The 18,054-nt window shown below is 34.2% G+C and overlaps 3 protein-coding genes across 3 annotated transcripts; 1 reads left to right on the top strand and 2 right to left on the bottom strand.

Annotated features, from left to right (window-relative positions):
* Positions 1 to 621: 621 nt before the first annotated feature.
* MONOS_2160 (uncharacterized protein) lies at positions 622 to 8,670 on the top strand (the record flags this gene model as incomplete). Its single annotated transcript, XM_067872063.1, has 1 exon — positions 622 to 8,670. The coding sequence occupies one exon, from the start codon at positions 622 to 624 to the stop codon at positions 8,176 to 8,178; it is 7,557 nt and encodes a 2,518-aa protein (XP_067730320.1). The 3' UTR covers positions 8,179 to 8,670.
* A 2,886-nt stretch (positions 8,671 to 11,556) lies between these two features.
* MONOS_15944 (uncharacterized protein) lies at positions 11,557 to 13,934 on the bottom strand. The gene is made up of 2 exons (XM_067868847.1): positions 13,233 to 13,934; positions 11,557 to 13,154 (listed from the first exon to the last, which is right to left on the bottom strand). Exons 1-2 carry the CDS (start codon positions 13,429 to 13,431, stop codon positions 11,908 to 11,910), a joined length of 1,446 nt encoding a protein of 481 aa, XP_067730319.1. The 5' UTR covers positions 13,432 to 13,934; the 3' UTR covers positions 11,557 to 11,907.
* Positions 13,935 to 14,132: 198 nt separating this feature from the next.
* Positions 14,133 to 14,922, bottom strand: MONOS_15943 (putative 40S ribosomal protein S23). The gene is made up of 4 exons (XM_067868846.1): positions 14,903 to 14,922; positions 14,644 to 14,802; positions 14,435 to 14,561; positions 14,133 to 14,344 (listed from the first exon to the last, which is right to left on the bottom strand). Exons 1-4 carry the CDS (start codon positions 14,911 to 14,913, stop codon positions 14,210 to 14,212), a joined length of 432 nt encoding a protein of 143 aa, XP_067730318.1. The 5' UTR covers positions 14,914 to 14,922; the 3' UTR covers positions 14,133 to 14,209.
* Positions 14,923 to 18,054: the final 3,132 nt, after the last annotated feature.

Below are 18,054 nucleotides of genomic sequence, written 5' to 3'. Positions count from 1 at the left end.
TCCTCTTCTTCCATTTTCACCTCCACCAACATCAATAACAATGCAATCCCCTCCTTCTCTCTTCACTCAACCGTCTCCATCCACTCGACCATCTTCATCCGCACCCACAACCCCATCGATGGTGCTATTCTTCCCTCCATCAACAGCCCATCCACTTCTCTTTCTGCATTCAATGCCTCTTTCCTTCACCAAACACGCTTTTTACCAAATGATGCTATTGTACATGTTGGAACTGAATCTCAAAGAAAGAAACCTGGAAGATTGACTTCCTTTGATCTGAACAGCCATATATTTGAATGGTGCGAATGGAATGATTCAAGCAGTGAAAGTGATCAAGGAGGTGCTCTTAAAGTCAACTATTTAAGTGCAAATCTCACAATCAATTCATGCTCGTTTTTCAACTGTTCAACTGATTCAGATGGTGGATCGTTGTTTTGTAATGCTTTGTTGAAAGTCAGTATCACAAAATCAAATTTGACAAGTTGTTCAGCGGATCATGGAGGAGCAGCATCAATATGGAGCCCTCGGACAAATTCTGTTTATTCATTCTCAGAAAACCGAGTGGAAAGTTGTAAAATAACAAATTGGTGTGGAACTTGTTGGTATTTTGGGATTGGTAGTATGTCAACAAGTGCTCAATTCTTGTTTTCCAAATGCAAGTGCATTGCAAATTCTGGTGGTGATTCTGCTGGTTCTTTAACATTCAATATTCCTCCAAGCAACAAACCAAGCCAATTTTTGATTAATGATTGCCAGTTTGTAAACAATAAATTGACTGCCTCTGCCAATTATGGGGGTGCTGCTATTTATTATCATTCAACTTATTCCTGGATGAGTGGGGAAAAAATTATCACATTCTGTTTCTTCGATGGAAACTCCGCCACTAATGGCAGAGGAAACGATGTGTTCTTCAGTGGAAGCAGTATCACTCAATCTCCATTCGAGAATTGCATCTCAACAACTCCAACAAACAGAATATGGAATGCAGGAACAGCAGGTAATGAGACTGTTAACCACTGGATTCTTCTCATTTCGACAATCAAAATAGTTGCCAACAGCGGATCAGATGCTGATACCTGTGGTAGACCTGAACAGACCCCATGTGCCACCATCGAGTATGCGCTCAGCAGCTTCATTTCCCTCCTCCAACACGTCTCCCTCACCCTCCTCGCTTCAACATTTGTCCCTATTCAGACACTCACATTCAGTGCCCCAAATACAATAATCACCGGAAATGGAACAGATGCCACAATTATCTCTTCATATGGTATTCCTCAAACATCATCATCTTCTTCCTCTTCACCAGATCCATCTGCCTCTTCTGCCCTCTTCCAACAAACTCAGGGCTCCCTCACAGTCTCTACCCTCGCCATCGCTCACAACTCCACAAACCCCATCACTCCCATCCTCTTCCACCTCTCCAATAACTCCCCTTCCCTCAACCTCAACACAACCACAATCACCGGAACAACCTCCATAACAATAAAAACACCTCTCTTCTTCCTCACTGCTGGCTCCCTTGCCCTCAACCACACAGCAATCACCAGTCTCCCCCTCAATAGCCAAAGCATCTTCCACCTCACCTCCCTCACAGCTCCCCTCACCCTCAACTCCTCCAACATTACCGATATCACATCCACTGCCTCCCCCGCCAGTTGTGTTCTCTCCTCTGCCACCTCCCCTGCCCTTTCCCTCTCCCTCGCCAACTGCACCATCACCAGCATCAACTCAGAACAGTTGAGCCAACAGACTGCCACCAATGGCGGGTGCATCTCATTCGCCTCATCTGCCCCTGCCAACTCCTTTTCGGTGAGTGATTCCACCTTCTCCACCTGCTGTGTGAGCGAGGATACAAGTTCTGGAGGAAGAGGCGGTGCTCTCATGATCGAGTACAAGGATGATTCACAAGTGTCATCCACAACCTTTTCCATCACCAATATCGTGTTTTCAGCCAACAAGGCCAGTGTCGGAAGAGATATGTATTTTGTGTGTGAATCCCTTGTCGCTTCTGTGAAAGAGCCCTTGTTCACTTTCATGGGAAACATCACTCAGAAAGACAACTCGGCTGTTGGACATGACAAAACAGAGGCTTTTGGAGATTGGAACGTTGACTTGTTCATATTCTTCGATGGATACTTTGCTGACTCGGTGTTTGTTGATGGAACATCTGGAGTGGATGAATTGTACTGCGGGTTGGAGAAAGCGCCTTGTTTGAGCGTGAATTTTGGGATGGAACATTTGAAGAGAACGCAGAATATAAAGCAGGAAATTGTTTTATGTGCAAATTCGTGTGTTACTGGATGTGCAGATGTGAGTGAAATGCATATAAAAGCAAAACAGGAAGTTGTTGTAAATATCGAATGCCAAAGAGAAGTGAGTGGATCTGAAGAATGCATTCTAAAATCATTATCACTCACTGAAATGAAGTTCATTGGGATTGTCATTCTATCAAGTTTTAGCAAAACAATCACATCAGTGATTGAATCAAACACTCAAAATGGTGAGTTGTTCATGAAGAACTGTGAGATGAGTGTGGTTGGAGGGGAGGAAAACACAATTGAATTTTCTTTGATCAAATTGACAGGAAAGATAGTTGAACTGGATTCTGTCACGATTTCAAATGTGAAATCAACAGTCTCGTTATTTTCATTTTCACTTTCCTCAGCAAATATAAATGAACAGGAATACAAAGTGAAGCTGTTGAATTGCACAATGGAAAGATTGGATATTGATGGGGGATCAGCAGTCGAAGGAAAGGCAGTAGTGTTTGAAGGGAGCATGGGAGTTGGAATGGTGTTAAATGATACCAAGATAGAAGGGGCAATTTCAAAGAAGAGCAAAGAAGGAGGAGCACTGAAGATGGTGTTGTATGAAGGAGGATATATGGCAATTCAAGAGAGTTCATTTATTGGATGTATTTGCGAGAATATGAGTGAGGGAGGAAAAGGAGGAGGAATATATTTGGATTGCACTTCAAATGGAGAAGCATTTCAACTTTCATCGACATCGTTTTCTGAATGCTCAGCAACAGTTGGGAAGAACATGTTTGTGAAGAGCAACAATCTGGTGAACAGTGTGAATACAGAGCGTTTTGCAATTGTTAACACAGATTACAAGGAGGATGGGAATGCATTTGTAGGGGAAGATGGGAAATATGGGGAAATGGATCTTCGAGTGTTTCTTGTTGAACTGAAGTGGATGGAGGTGTCTGTGTTGACTGGTGGGCATGACACATTGGGTTGCGGAGATGAGACATTCCCATGCCAATCGATGAAAAGTGGAATTGATCACATTGACAGAAGTGACGCAGAAGGAGAAAGGAAAGTGAAAGTGAAAGATGAAGGGACAATTGAAGATATTTATTCTTTCACGGATGCACTTGTGATTGATGGAGAAGCCATTAAACACAAGACTATTCATTTTAATAAGAAAATCATTGGAGATTCTGCATCCTCATCATCATCTGTTATTTCATCAATTCAGCCACTCAGCTTCTTATATTTGACATTGCAGATTCCAAATCAATTTACGCCAAGTGTGAATTCATTAATCTATTCGAGTTATAATCTTAAGCTCGTAAGCTGTTTATTTGACATTCAGTCGTCAACAAATACTGTTCAATACTCGTTGATAACAACAACCACTGGAAGTTGCACATTGAAGGGATGCAGTTTGGCAGATTGTTCGTTTATCATATCTCCATTGGTAATGGCTTCTTCTGTTTTGTTTGAAAACAGCAACTTTTCAAATATTGTGAACACTGGAAGCGGTGAAGGAGGTATTGCAAGAGTGACATTAAAAAATGGAGAAGATTTGTTTATAAAATCTACAAATGCGTCATTTTGTTCGCTTTCATCAAGCAATAGAAAAGGGGGATTCTTGTATTTGGATTGCCATGCTTGCTCCAATGTGAAGCCATTTCTTTTTGAAAACGTTTCATTTGCAAACAACAATGCAGCCATTGGAAAGAATGTGTTCATTTTAGGAAAGGATTTTAATTCTTCTGTGACAAATGAGTCACTCAAGTTTGATTATTCATCAATGAAAGATGATAACAATTTGTTTGTTGGGAGTGATGATTTTCATCAAGAAAAGGATTTGTTCATGTTCCTTGTTCCATATAGCTCATTTGAGATATTTATCTCATCCGAAGGATTTGATGTTGCAAGATGTGGAAGTGAAGAAGAGCCATGCTTCACAATGTGGAAAGGGATGGAAAACATGGAACAGGGGACTGGAAATAAAACAATTCAGATTGAAGGATCAACTTTCATTCGAGATTCATATGACCTGTCCAATTATCAGATCAAAAAGAGTGTGAAGATGGGAGAAGAAGATATAAAAGCGATATTGAATTTTGAAAAGGCAATTGGAAGTCAACTGGAATATTTCATGGAAAATGATGAACATCTTGAATTATCAAACATCCAACTTCAACTGGCATCTGATTTTGACAACTCGGTGGAATCAATTATTTCAAACAGAGATGGAGATTTGGTGATACATGAATGTTCATTCCATTCAGAAACTGGAATGAACAATGGATTTGATTGTGTGTTTGTGGATGTGATTGGAGGAAGTGTGGAAGTGAATGATTTGTCGATGGAATCGTGCAATGTTGGAAACAGTATTTTTGTCATTCACGATGCTGGAATTGTTTGTCATTTTGTGAATGTTCGAGTGGAATCGTTAAATGAAAGTGGAGGATGTGTTTTATCGATAAAGAAATCTGAACCAAGATTGAAGATAAATGAAGGAGATGAAGAAGGAATAAATATTGAGATTGACCAGTCATCAATTTCAGGAGTGAAGAGAAGTGACAATGGAGCAAGTATTTTGGAGTCAAAGAGTGAGAAAAAGATTTGTTTTATTGTGAATGAGAGCAACATTACGGATAACAAAGCAGAAACAAGTGAAAAAGGAGGAGCAATAGTCTTCACGCTCTGTGCGTCTGGATCAATGAAGATGATTAAGTCCGAAGTCAGTAAGTGCAGCTGCAGTGAAAGCACAGGAAGAGGAGGAGGAATGTATCTAACAACAAAGGAAAGAGGAGAATTGAATTTCACATTTGTGGGGATGAAGTTCAGTGCAAATACAGCAAAAGTGGGGAATGATATTTTCATTGAATGCTTCAACATCACATCGCAGATCAATGAAAGCCAATTTCAGTTTGATCTTCGAGAAGTCCATTATTCACGAATTAATGCGATATATGGAAGAGATGAGAGTGATTACCAAAGCGATACAGATCTGATTGGATTTGTGACTATCCATCAGAGTGACACAATTGTTGTGAGCAGTGTGGACGGATCGAATGACAGACAGTGTGGAACAAACACACTTCCATGTGACTCAATTGAGCATGGATTGGTGCACCTGACATCTGAATATGTGAGTCTATTGTATGTTGACACTGAGGGTGTGGTTGGAAGAGAAATAAATCTGGAGGAAATGAGTTTGAGTTCGAAGAGCAGAGGCTTGTGTGAAGTTGAAGTGAAATCAAACATTGGAAAAACAAGAGAGACATTAGTGACAACAACAGGAACAGTCTCGTTGGTGAGAGTGAATTTTGTGTTTGATTCAAATTTCATCTCTTCACATGAATCATTGATGTCACCAGAAGGAGGGATTCTTGAGATAATGAATTGCTCATTCAGTTCAAAACTACCAGTGGAAGGTGTAAATGCAGCTTTTGCGAGCATTCCATTTCACATTATTAATATGGAGAAGGGTGAATTACAAATCATGGAATTCACAATATCAAATCTCATTCTTCATGAATCTGCATTGTGTCTTTCATCGCTACTTCCATCGGTGATTGATTCATTATCATTGTGCAATTCAACAACTGATACATCTCTGATAGATATTAATGAATGTGGGCAATTAAGTATGGAAAAGTTTCATTCAGAAAACATTTCAGTTGAAGGAAATGAAGAATCATTGATATCTTGCTTGACAATGAAAAAGACAATTCAATTGACAAATTGTACAATAGGTGATGTCAGCTCAACGACTGTAAAAGGGAAATTGATGAAATTGGAGGATTGCACAGATGTTTCAATGGACAGCTGCATGTTTGATGGGAGTTCAAATAAAAGAAATGAGCAATATTTGAATAATGAGGAAGAAGAGATGTGCAGATGGGAAGGATCCCTTGTGGATGTTGTGAAGAGTTCAGCGATGATGAAAGATACAACAATCACAAATTCACCAGTAGGAGGAATAATAATGAGCGGAGGATCTGTGTCGATTGAGAAAGGAGAGTTTTTGAATAACAATCCATCAATTGAAGGATATCCATCATTGAGGAGAAATATCATCTGTTCAGATTCAGTAACATTGAATGTGATGAGTTTGAAAGGAGGAGACGGATTGAAGGATGGCACATCACTTTGGATGTTGAATGATGGGTGCAATTTTGAAGGAATTGCTTCAGAAAGGGATTCATCATTCTTCATTCCTGTGTTGGAGAGTGTGGAAGCAAAAGAAGAGACAGACAGAATGGAGCTGACATTCAAAGGGATGCTTCTTGTTCCATGCAATCTGTCATTCTCAGTTGTGAAGAGTCTTGGAGAAGAGAAAGAGATTGAAAAACATGATTTTGATTCAAATGGATTCTTGTCAGAAAGAGAAGTTGAAGGAAGTGTGGCAAAAGATCTCATCACCAGCTGTGGAGATGAAATAGAAGTGTATGTGCATATTTTATTTGGGGATGCAGAGTCTCCTTCATCAACGAAGTCATTTGTTTTGAAGAATAAAAGTGAGCCTGAACCAAATGGAAATGGAAATATTATGAAAGGAGACAACTTGACAAGTTCATTGTGGATAATAATAGCTATGTCAATTGTTCTTTTTGTTATTCTAATTGGATTCGTTGTTCTCGCCATTCGATGGAGGATAGGAAAAGAAGAAATTAGGAAATACAAAGAGATTGTAAATGATAATGTCAGAAAGGATCCAAAGGTATTTGAGATGGTGACAATGGAGATGTCACCAGAAGATCAGTGGAGAAGGGCAGAGAGGGAGGCAGAGAAGAAGAATGAAGAGAGGACAAAGAATAGAGAATATGAAAAGAAAATGGGACATTCTGAGTCTTCGGAATATCTTCTGGCTGAGAATGGATCAACGGAATGTATTCTTGAACAAGAATCAGATAAGATTAAAGAATGTGAATTAGAGAAGGAAAAAGAAGAAGAAACGAGGAAGAGAACATCATCTCCATCAGTTTCATTCACAGACACAGAAACCACATTTATTCATGGGGAAGATCTGTGCCCAACTACCTCATCCATGTCGAATCTGGTGGATGCAATGGCTTGCTCATCGCCTTTTGAAAAACTGATTGTGGATCTGAGAGATTCACTGTTCATTCTGCTTCATGGAAGGAATGAAAAGAAGGAGATGGCAATTGGTACCTTGAAGGAGAGGGAGATGACCGGAGCACAGATGCTATTCTGGGTGGCGAATGGGGCTTTGCACTCGCTTGAAGATGAGGAAGATGAACTTCCCTCTTTGCGAAACCTGAGTTCGCACATTGTGCTTTTGTCTGAGCACATGGTGATCTGCATTGCCCTTCACTCGGATTGTTCTTCGTTTTCTTCTGATGATGATGATGATTCATCTTCAATCTTATCAACCACAATTGTGATATCTGCAAGTGATGATGATGATGATGAAGAGGGAGATTCTCTTCCATCATCAGCATTTGAAGAATCGGAGGATAAGTGGAAGGAGTGTTTGCGGTGGAAGGCACCTGAGCTGCAGGTGAACAGGAAGATGGGAGCGACAGAGAAGTCAGTGGCATTCTCGATTGGGATGATGCTGTGGGAGTGCATGACGCTCCAGATCCCATTTGGAGAGTATGAAGGGGAAGTGGCTGGGCAGAAGATTGTTGACGGAGAGAAGCCAGATGAGATGGGAATTGAAGAGAGTATTGTGAAGAGAGTGGTGGATGAATGCCTGTCATCAGAGGCATCGAAAAGACCGACACTCACAGAAGTGAAGAAAGAGCTGGTTGGGATTTTTCCAAGTGTGACTTTTCTTGTGACGATGACCGATGCAATCATTTTTGAGGAAAGCAGTGAAGAAAACGAAAAAAGTTGCGAGAGCAAGGAGCGTGAAAAGGAAGGGGAAATGGAAGTGAATGAAAAAAAAGGTATATTTGAAAAGGGATGAGAGCTGAAAATAAGAAATGCTTTTCAAGCATGAAAAAGAAACGAAAAAGAAAGTTGTTTGAACATTTCGGATACAATTTAATAAAAACTGAAATTCACTTCATTGAATTTTGAGATAATCGTAATTACAAGGAGAATTATTATAGAGAATGTAAATTTTTGAGATTTGTTGTATTTTTATCAAAAAATAATGAACTGAGAATGGAATATTTGTTACTGAGATGCATACGTTCACATGGTTTTATATTTTTAAAGTGCTTTTTATGCTATCAAACAAGTTATTAACAATGATTCTTTCATACAGATTCAAATCTTTTTTTTTTCATTTTTAAAATTGGCGAAAGTTTTATTTGAGTGTTGGGAAAGGAACATTGTTTTAATGCTTTGATTTGATAAAAGTTGAGAGTCGTTTTCATCGCTTGCATTGTTATCTTTTGGCTTCTTTCTTCACAAAACGAATTTTTGTCAATTTGATGAAATTGATGAAGTTGAAACTTGAAATGAAAAATTAATAAGATCGGTTTTTTCATTGTGAAAAGAAAAAATATCTTTTTTCAGACTTTGTCAATGTGGAATTTTATGAACACTTTGAGAGAATCGAACAAAAATGTTTGTATTTTCTATCTCTTGTTATTATTTTGATGAATTAATAGGGTGCATATTTTTTCTTGACCTCAAAAATTTTTCTCAACCCTTTTTTTGATACTTATTTTTGCTTTGTTGATTTGTGAAAAGGTTAAAAACAAAAACAAAATAAATAGACTTTCTGATATTTTTGTTTTTCAGAATACTTTAAAAAATTTTTTTGAAATTTTTATGTACAAAAAAATATTCAATATTTTTATTATTTTTGGACCTTGATCAAAGACCTGCTGGCAGTGAAACGAATATTTTATATCATGCATTTATTGCCACAACATCACAATTCAACATTCGTATATTATTGTTTTTTCTTGTTTGAAACTTTTTCAATTGTATTTTTGACCTTTTCTTCTCATTTCACTGTTTTTGCATAAAACACAATTATCGGAATAAATTTGAATTTGTGTATATTTTTAGCATATAAAAAATTTAAACAAGGTGTTATTTATTGTATATTTTTATATAATCCTGAAAAGTGAAAGAATAGAACAAGAATTTGAAGCGAAATAGTAGAACATATGAAATTTTTGATCTGAAAATTGTTCGTCATATACAAATGTTTTGTTGATTTTTCTTTGAGATATCGAATCATTTCAAATTAGTTTTTATTTCATTTCATAAAATTTTAAAACAAATGGATGCAAGTCTCTGAGATCGTGTTTTTTAAAAAAAATGCATGAAATGAGAAAAAGTGTTAAAAAAACAAGTTGAGAAAGTTTAAAACAAGTTTTGTTTATAAAAAATAAACGATGTATTATGATATGAAAGCTTAAAACTTCCGATAAAAAATATTCGCTGGAAAAGCAGTAAGTCAATGATCAAAACATAAAATTATTATAATCCTCAATCTTTTTGTGAAACAAGAAATTTTGAAAAAAAAATACAGAATAAGAAAATTAAAACATTTCAAACATTTCTGGTTATTTTTTATTTATCGCAGGCTTGTGAAAAGCTAAATGCATGACAAAAAAGAAAAAGGTCTTGATAAAGAAAAAAGGTCAAGATAAAATCATTGCCCTATTCAAAAAATAATTCTAATAAGTGAGATAATCCAACCAGAATATTGGAAAATGAATTTTGCATGGAATTTCAATAAAATGTATTTAAGTATTTGTTTATGTTTTTGTTTTCAATTCGAATTATTCTGATTGTTCTAATCAATTTTCACATTGTCATGAATTAGTGATTTATAATTTTTTTTATTATCATTCAAAATTCGAAATTGAAATCTTTTCTTTTCTTTTTTTAAATCACAACTCTCTATCATGTGATATGGAGCAAAATTCTTGCATTTATGAAAAAAACAACAATTTGTTTCAAACTTTTTCCTCAACCTTATCATAAGAAATTTTTCATTCTCATGTCAAAAAAACAGGAAATGTCTCAAAATTGAGAATTAAATTAAATGCGCACAATCGAACTGAATTCTTAAAGAAAAAAATATCGTCCCATATAAACAAATATAAAGTATTATTCGTTATTCAAACACTTTTTATTTGATTTTTGTTTCAAATTTTCCAACAATAATCATTTTTGCATTCAAGAGAATAAAAAATATTTCCAAAAAGACAAATAGTTAATAAATCTGAAATCAGAAAGAGCTTTTAACATATTTTTTGTAAAAGTTCGTAAAATAAATGAGAAAAAGAATCTTATTTGAAATTATCTTATTAATAACTTGACATCTTCAAGTATTTTCGATAGAAGATATCATGATGGAAATCATTGAATTTTGTTAATCATCCACATCAAACAGTTCATGTGTCCATAAAATTTTCTATTTTGTAATTGAGAAATTGGAATAATTGATGATTATTTTCACTTTCAAACTCTGTTCCATCATTTTTATTTGAATCATTTTTGTAATTCAATAATAAAAAAGATTTTTTTTTTTAAATAACAGTTTCATTTTGATCGAAGAATAATTTTGAAATGAAAACAGTAAATATTTGGAACTAATCATGATAATTATGAAAACAAACAAAAGAACATTTTTTGTTCTGATGATTATTATAAAATATGGATGATTGATCAATATGGAAATGATTGTTGATAGAATTTTGTGAGGTATGAAAGAGATCTTGCTTTTGTTGTTTCACAATCAATGGAGATTGAACACTTCTCGAGTCTGTAAGATTATTTTCTTGCGGGCATTGAAAAGACGTGCGATACTTTCCAAAGAATGAATGATGCCAATTACCGGCTTTCTTTGAAAATGTCTGAGATGAAAGTCTCCCTTTTCGTGCATACATTGTTATAATTTTTAATTCGTGTTTTTTCAAAGCGATTTTCTTTTCTTTGTTTTTTGCTCTGAAGAACTTTGAAGTTTGATTAATATGTATTTGATTCGTTTGTTTTTCAGCAATTACGATATCTTTTACTTCCATAAAAATATGCAATTGAGCAGATTTCGTTGCTTTTTCTTTTTTCTTTTTGCCAATTCAACAAATAGGAGAATATTGAAACAAGTTTTGTTTAATCATCTTTTTTTTTTATGTTTTGAAAAAACTATCTTTGACTTTGATATGTTCCAAACTTCTCCTTTGATATGATATTGTATTTTTTTTTCCCCCCCAAAAAAGCAAATATTTGCGACAAATTCCTTTTTTAAACAGTTAAGAAAATAACATAAATATTGCATGAACAATCCTAATCACAAATTCAAGTTTATACGATTGTGATTTATGAAATGTTGTTTTGAATGAAAATTTTATTATTTCATTAGAAAGAATTATAATTTTGTTTGCTAAAATTTTAATTTTGAATATAAAAATTCTTATTTTAAATTTTTTATGTGATAAATATGTAAAAACGCGTTAAAAATAAATAAGTTAAAAAGCTAAAAAATCGAACAATTTTCTTACAGAGAACATAATTTCTTTCATGATGTTTTCTTTTGCTTTATGTTGTACAATGACTATTTTCTCATACGCATTCAGAAATAAATTTTTCTCTTTAAATTTCAGCAAATCACAATATTTATCCGAATAACTCGTGTTAATATCGTTCGTTAAGTTTCAAGTTCACAATAACAACTTGCTTTTTTGATGTGACTGAGACTTCTACTGAGCCCATCCAACTTAATAATTCAGCCAAAACTCTTCCAACAACGGAGGAGTTGAAGAAGTTCTCTTGCTGATCTACGCATCATTGACCATCTATCATGCACAAGCATCACCATGATATCTTCAATTCCTTCTTCTTCTCCACACTCCAGCGCTGCAACAAATATCTTCCACTCATTCTCTTGAAAGTTCCTCACAAACTTTTTATTACCGCAGGAATCAGCTCGAGTATCGGGTATTCTTGCTAAGTCCCAAACAGCATATTTATTGCACGGGATGTAACAACAATCATCAGATTCATCGTTTGTGTATTCGCATTCATCATCAGAAAACTCAGAGGAGTAACTGTCGACTTCGTCTTCGCCAGTGACTGCTCGTCTCATAATAACAAGAAACTTTGAGATATTCAAACAAACAGCATATAAATCCTCGTCGGATCCTTCTCTTTCTTGAGTCAGTTGCTGAAGAAGACATCGAAATACAGACACGCACAAATTGCAATCTTCTGAACCCCAAACTGTATCGACAAGGGTAGATCCCAGTAAATCAACGCATCTGTAATGCATTTGCTCAAATAAATGAGACAAGTTCTCAATTTGATTATCTGACTCGAATCGAAGTTCAAGGAATCTAATATCTTCTTCAATCCGGTCCCGTTGATATTCCTCGAGAAATATACAGTTGCATTCTTTGACAACATGTGGTTGGAAGCTCGCTAAATTCAGAATCATTTTGAGTAAGTCTGTGTGTTCAGCGAGGCAAAATGTAGATGCTTCGCAAGTTGTGCACATATCCAAAAGCGATGCAAGAGAATCCCCAATCGATAACCTGCAAAGCAACGGGAATTGTGTTGAAAGATGGACGTTATCGCAAAACGACTGGCATTGAATGGTAGATGCTGAAGTTGATATTTCTCGAGCTGTTTCAAACTTGTTTGTATTTGATAAATGTCTCAATTCCACTGTTGGAGATTTGATATTTTGGTTAAGTGACTGATTAAGCATTGGATGCGATTTTTGAGCTGTAACGACACTTCTTTTCCATGTTTCAATCATCGGTTTTATAAATGTTTGGAAAATTGCATTAATCAGACTTATAATTTTCGTATTTTCGAGAAGATTGCAAATTGTTCCAGATTGTCCAATACATATTTTAGCTAAAATTTTCAAGCATTCGCTTACAAGCATAGGCCGATGAGAAATTAATGGATTTTGTAGGATATTCAAAATTCTCATATGAACATTTCCATTTGTCAGTAGGCGAATATAATCTGAAAAGAAGAAGAGAAATTAAATTATTTTTAGTAAAATAAAATTAAGAAATATTTAAAAATCTGAAAAAAAAAAACCATTTTCTTCTATTAGGCAATACAAAGAATGAATAAAAATGCAAATATACTGATGTTGTACAGAAGTTTCTTTGATTTCGAAATCAATAAATGTCAAGATTGAATTTGTCATTTTCAGAAGGGCTGTTTCATGTAAGGCATGATCAATTTGAAGCATGCAAACACATGCAGAATAAATAATGGATAAATTTGTGTTCATTTCATTATCAAAAATGCGCTCACACAACACTGAAGTTAGATTTTTCAGGAGAGAGCGAGTTTCTACTGAAGAAAATTTACCAGATATGACAGCTTCGTGTATAAGAGGGGATAAAGCCAAAAGAAAGTCGGCAATTTGTGATTCGTTTGAATTTGCATTGGATTTCAGCAAATGAATCAATGAACGAATGAATGCGTTTGAGAAAATATTCAAAGCATTATTTCCTTTAAGCTCTGTAATCTTTTTTTCAGCAAGCACTAAAAGATGAAGTTGATTCTCTCCATTAATTTTTGAAGCTTGGTCTAAAATCTCTGTTTAAAAGAAACTTATTTATATTTGCTTTGTGTAACAAGAAATTTTAAAGAACCTTGTATCTGTACTTCCGGATAATCTTCGCCTTCGTGTGCAAAATAAGATGTTGGAGGAAAAAGGGCTGGAAGGCTCACGGAAAAAATGTCAGATTCCATTCAACCTCATTTGCGATTTTCATTATGGCAAAGAAAAATATCATTATCACATTTTTTATTTCTAAAAAAGTACGGATTCTTTCAACAAAAAATGAAATAATTTTATATTCCTTTTTTATCTTTATAAATGATAAACTTCTACAAATAATGAAAAGTTGATTCACATTCCACCCAACTTGTGCAAAATCTTTAAAGCATTTAAAAAATTGAAAATAAAAGAACAATGTGATTATCCCAGTTACAAAAAATTTGCTGCCATGTTCAAACATGTGGAAAAACCACCCAACATCATGAAGTGAGAATTAAAAAACTTACGATCTAATCTTCTCCTTCTTGTGCAGATACAAAGCACGTAAAGAAATACCAGCAACTTTAACAACCTTGAAACGAACTCCGGGCAAATCACCAACAGCGTGACCTTTTCTACCAAAACCTGAGATCAAAACCTCATCCTAAAAATTCGCATTTTAACAAAAACAGTTTCAAAGAGTAATAAGTTCCAAATGAAAAGGGAAAATATGCAGCTTTTTGCAAACGTTATCGTCAACAAAGTTTAAGCAACCATCCTTTGGAACAAAAGCTGCAACTTTCTTTCCGTTTTTCACAAGCTGGACACGAACGCATTTTCTGAGTGCAGAGTTTGGCTGTTTAGCTTCAACACCACTTTAAATATAAAATAAAAATTTTCAATTACAAAATTTATTCCTTTAAAATTGAAATAACTCTTAAAAATGTTGAAACAAACATCTTCTCCACAACGATCCCCTTTGCATGTGAGCATTTCTGGAAAGGATCAGCCTTCCATCTTGTTGCGAGTACACGACGCTTGTAAGCCTTATCGGCCCAACGACCAGAGATACGTTTGTTGTGCAATTTTCTGGCAGCGTGAAGTCCACGTGGTTTTCTAAATGTGATGGGAAAAATTAAAATTTATACGAAATTGATTAAATGTATATCAAAATAAATATCAAATTAGACTGTTATAAAGCAAAAAAACAATATACCCTGAGCCCATTTTGATCTTGGCTTTAAAAATCGGATTTTATGATCAACAAAAAAATAATATAAAAATGGGATAGACATATCTAAAAAATTCCTTCAGTTCTCTTTAATTTAGTTAGGTTCTGAAATTTTTGTGTGTAAAATATATGTGAAATAAAAATTTTGTTATTTCGTTGGAAAATAACTGTTTTTTTGAAAATACCAAATTGAAGAAGACTTTTATATTTTAATGAAATTTTTTCAGATAATAATGTTGATTTCAGTGCTGAATAGGTGTGAAAAAGGTTAAACATAACTTTGGATTACGTGAAAAAAAGTTTGTCAAATTCATCACCAATTTTCCACACGAAAAAAAAAGAAAAAAAAAAAGAAAATATTTGTGTGAATAAATGTGTGGGTGATTATCTTACAAAAAATAACTTTATGGGGAGCAATTATTTTTCCAAGTATTGTTTATCATGGGGAAGAGATTTTGTATTTAAATCGTTAACATTTCACAGCTGTTTCAAAAGCAGATGTTTCAGATGAAATTAAGATAAAGATTAGAACGCAGCAAATTCGTGACATATCATAAATTCTGGACTATTTTGAATGTCAACTCATGTTCATCCTTTCTTTCGTATAATCATTTGAAATAAAAAATGGAAATATTTTCGATTCAAGGAATTGTTTTTCAAACATTCACAACTAATTAATAATCAAAAAAGTAATTAAAATTTTTTTATTTAAAAACAAAGAAATATTAGGATAAATATCTTTTGCAACACCTTCACGTTGTCGGGACGAAAAGAACATTTCCCCGCTAAAATATGGCTTTGTTGTATTCATTATATTTTCCGAAACTTTTACCCATTCTAGATTTTTCTCATTGAGTTTCGATCGAACGATGTCGAGATAGAATGACCAGATTCCAGTATCTCTGAATGAAGCTTTAATTGTCGAAGGATTGAATTTCGCGTGTAATGAATTGACAAATTTGTTTAAAAATGATATTCTTTATTCTCCAGAAGAAGGCACTGGAGTTAGAAATTACTTGCTCTCAACCAATTTTCAAATGCAGCATTGATATGCAGATCCAATGGCTAGACAAGATGTGACGTGTGAGAAGGCAGTGAGAACTTATTAAAATTGTGAACGTCAGCGTTCTGTGTTATATGAGGGGACAAATGTGCAGCAAGAAAATCCATAAACAGAAAACAGTGTATGTTATTTTCCCAATAAAAAATTCTTCAGTTAATAATTGAGTGCATTATCACTCTGTCAAATACCATCAGAAAGCTTTCTTTCGTAATTGCTCAAGTTTCATCAGCAATAAATCTCAACAAAGGCTCGCTTGCTTTTTCAAATTCGATGGGGAGCTTTTTGTCTTTGTCTTTTGTAATAAAAGGACACATCACATCATTTGCTGTTATGTGAAGGAGTGAAAATTTTGTATACGGCAATATTGGTTCTGGAACAAATGAAACCTGGGAATACAAAGCATTTGCATCTTTAACTGGTCTAATATCCGAGCCAAATAAATAAATTTCATAAATATTAAAAATGAATTCGGGCAAATAATCGAACTCATCAAACAAGGACTAAACTTTGGCAATCCATGGATCAAGAAGCTCTTTCGTTGAGTTAGCTGCTCTTGCATTTGGAAGCTGAACAGGATGAACGAAAAATAAATCAGATTGATTGCATAAAAATCTGTGAGTCCATGTTCTCCAAATATGAACATCATCAACAGGCGTTCCAGTTCTTTCAGAAATTGTAAGTTGAGCCTGAAAAACCAATGATGAAAAAATAACAAATGGGTGATTCTTTTTGAAAAGTCGCAAATGTTTGATTTTCAAATAAATCAAAAATTTCATATCTTGATCAAATTTCTGTTTCAGCTCACAAATCTCCTCAAGAATGTTTGAAATAGCATTATCAAATAATAAATTCCATTTAAGTGAAGTTTGATATTTGTTAACAAAATATTTGGTAAAATGTGAAATTCTTGAAGTATTTGAAAATTAAACATTTGCGACTTTTCAAAAAGAATTACCCAAATATTATTAACGATAGAACTTCAAACCATATGTCTCACTTGTTTGCCACAAATATACGCTCCTTGAGCTATTTCTTCATTCACTGAGTTTTATCCAACAGATGTGTTTTGTTGACTCAAAAAAGGCGGTCTTCCAGCAGAACGCATATCTCTTCCTTTTGATTTAGCTGCAAGTGTTCTGAAGAAACTGCTTTAATGAATTATTCCTGAGTTGAATAATTCTTTTTTTGTTATCACAATTTTTTCGACAAGATCAATTCCATTCTTCATTATTTCCTCTCTATTGCACTCACATTTTTCAAACATGATTGTTATCACATCTGTGTTGATGCATTTCATTTCTTTTTCATCAATTAAATAGTGATCCTCTTCTATTGAAAGCCATTCAACTTCTGTAATTTTTTTGTTTCTCTTATAAATTGGGCATCTGGAGATGATTAATATAATGCAATAATGCCTGTTGAATCATTCTCCCTTAATAAAAATGACATTTTTTTAAAGACATAAAGATCGCTAAAAGTCAGCATGTATTGAAAAACAAATAATAAAGGAGATGTGTCAATAAAGTGTTTTCCCAAAACAATACTACATTTGAAAAGTTTGGATCTGTTTTTAAAAATAATAGCAATGGTTGAAAGATTAACAAAATTGATAATAAATGACAAAATTCATATTAAAGTTATTTCAAAAAATCAAAAGATATATCGATAGAAAATGTTTAAAGCATTTCTTGTTTTTTTTTATCTGAGTGTCATCCATCTACTGGCATTCCATTAATGAAATATTCAATTCATTTGAATTATATTAGAAAAGTGCTTAATGACAAACAATTTTGTTCTGAAACTATTAATACAAACACCTTTGAACAATGCATCCAGTCGAAATCGGATTTTATCACATCGGTTTTTGCACAACTTTTTGTGACTATATCCGATTGTGATAATATATGATGCTGCTTAACAACGAAAAAATTGACTCAAAATACATGGGGGAAAATATAGACTTTCAAGCTTTTTTTGCACAAAACAAGAAAAAATTGTTTAACTTATAACTTTATTTCACTTTCTCAAATTCAAAAATAAATATTATTTTTATATCGGAAAACAGGCATCGTTG

Source organism: Monocercomonoides exilis (genome assembly GCF_001643675.1).
Source record: "Monocercomonoides exilis strain PA203 chromosome Unknown scaffold14-1859848, whole genome shotgun sequence".
Lineage (NCBI taxonomy): Eukaryota > Preaxostyla > Oxymonadida > Polymastigidae > Monocercomonoides > Monocercomonoides exilis.
This window is presented reverse-complemented; position numbering and strand designations above follow the sequence as displayed.

Excerpts from the sequence above, each read along its gene's own strand:
- MONOS_15944 (XM_067868847.1), bottom strand. The coding sequence starts at position 13,431 with ATGAACACAAATTTATCCATTATTTATTCTGCATGTGTTTGCATGCTT. Across the intron at positions 13,155-13,232 it reads TTGCCTAATAGAAGAAAATG|ATTATATTCGCCTACTGACA; the intron begins GTTTTTTTTTTT and ends TCTTCTTTTCAG.
- MONOS_15943 (XM_067868846.1), bottom strand. Across the intron at positions 14,562-14,643 it reads GGGATCGTTGTGGAGAAGAT|TGGTGTTGAAGCTAAACAGC; the intron begins GTTTGTTTCAAC and ends TTATATTTAAAG. Across the intron at positions 14,345-14,434 it reads TAAACTTTGTTGACGATAAC|GTTTTGATCTCAGGTTTTGG; the intron begins GTTTGCAAAAAG and ends TTTTAGGATGAG.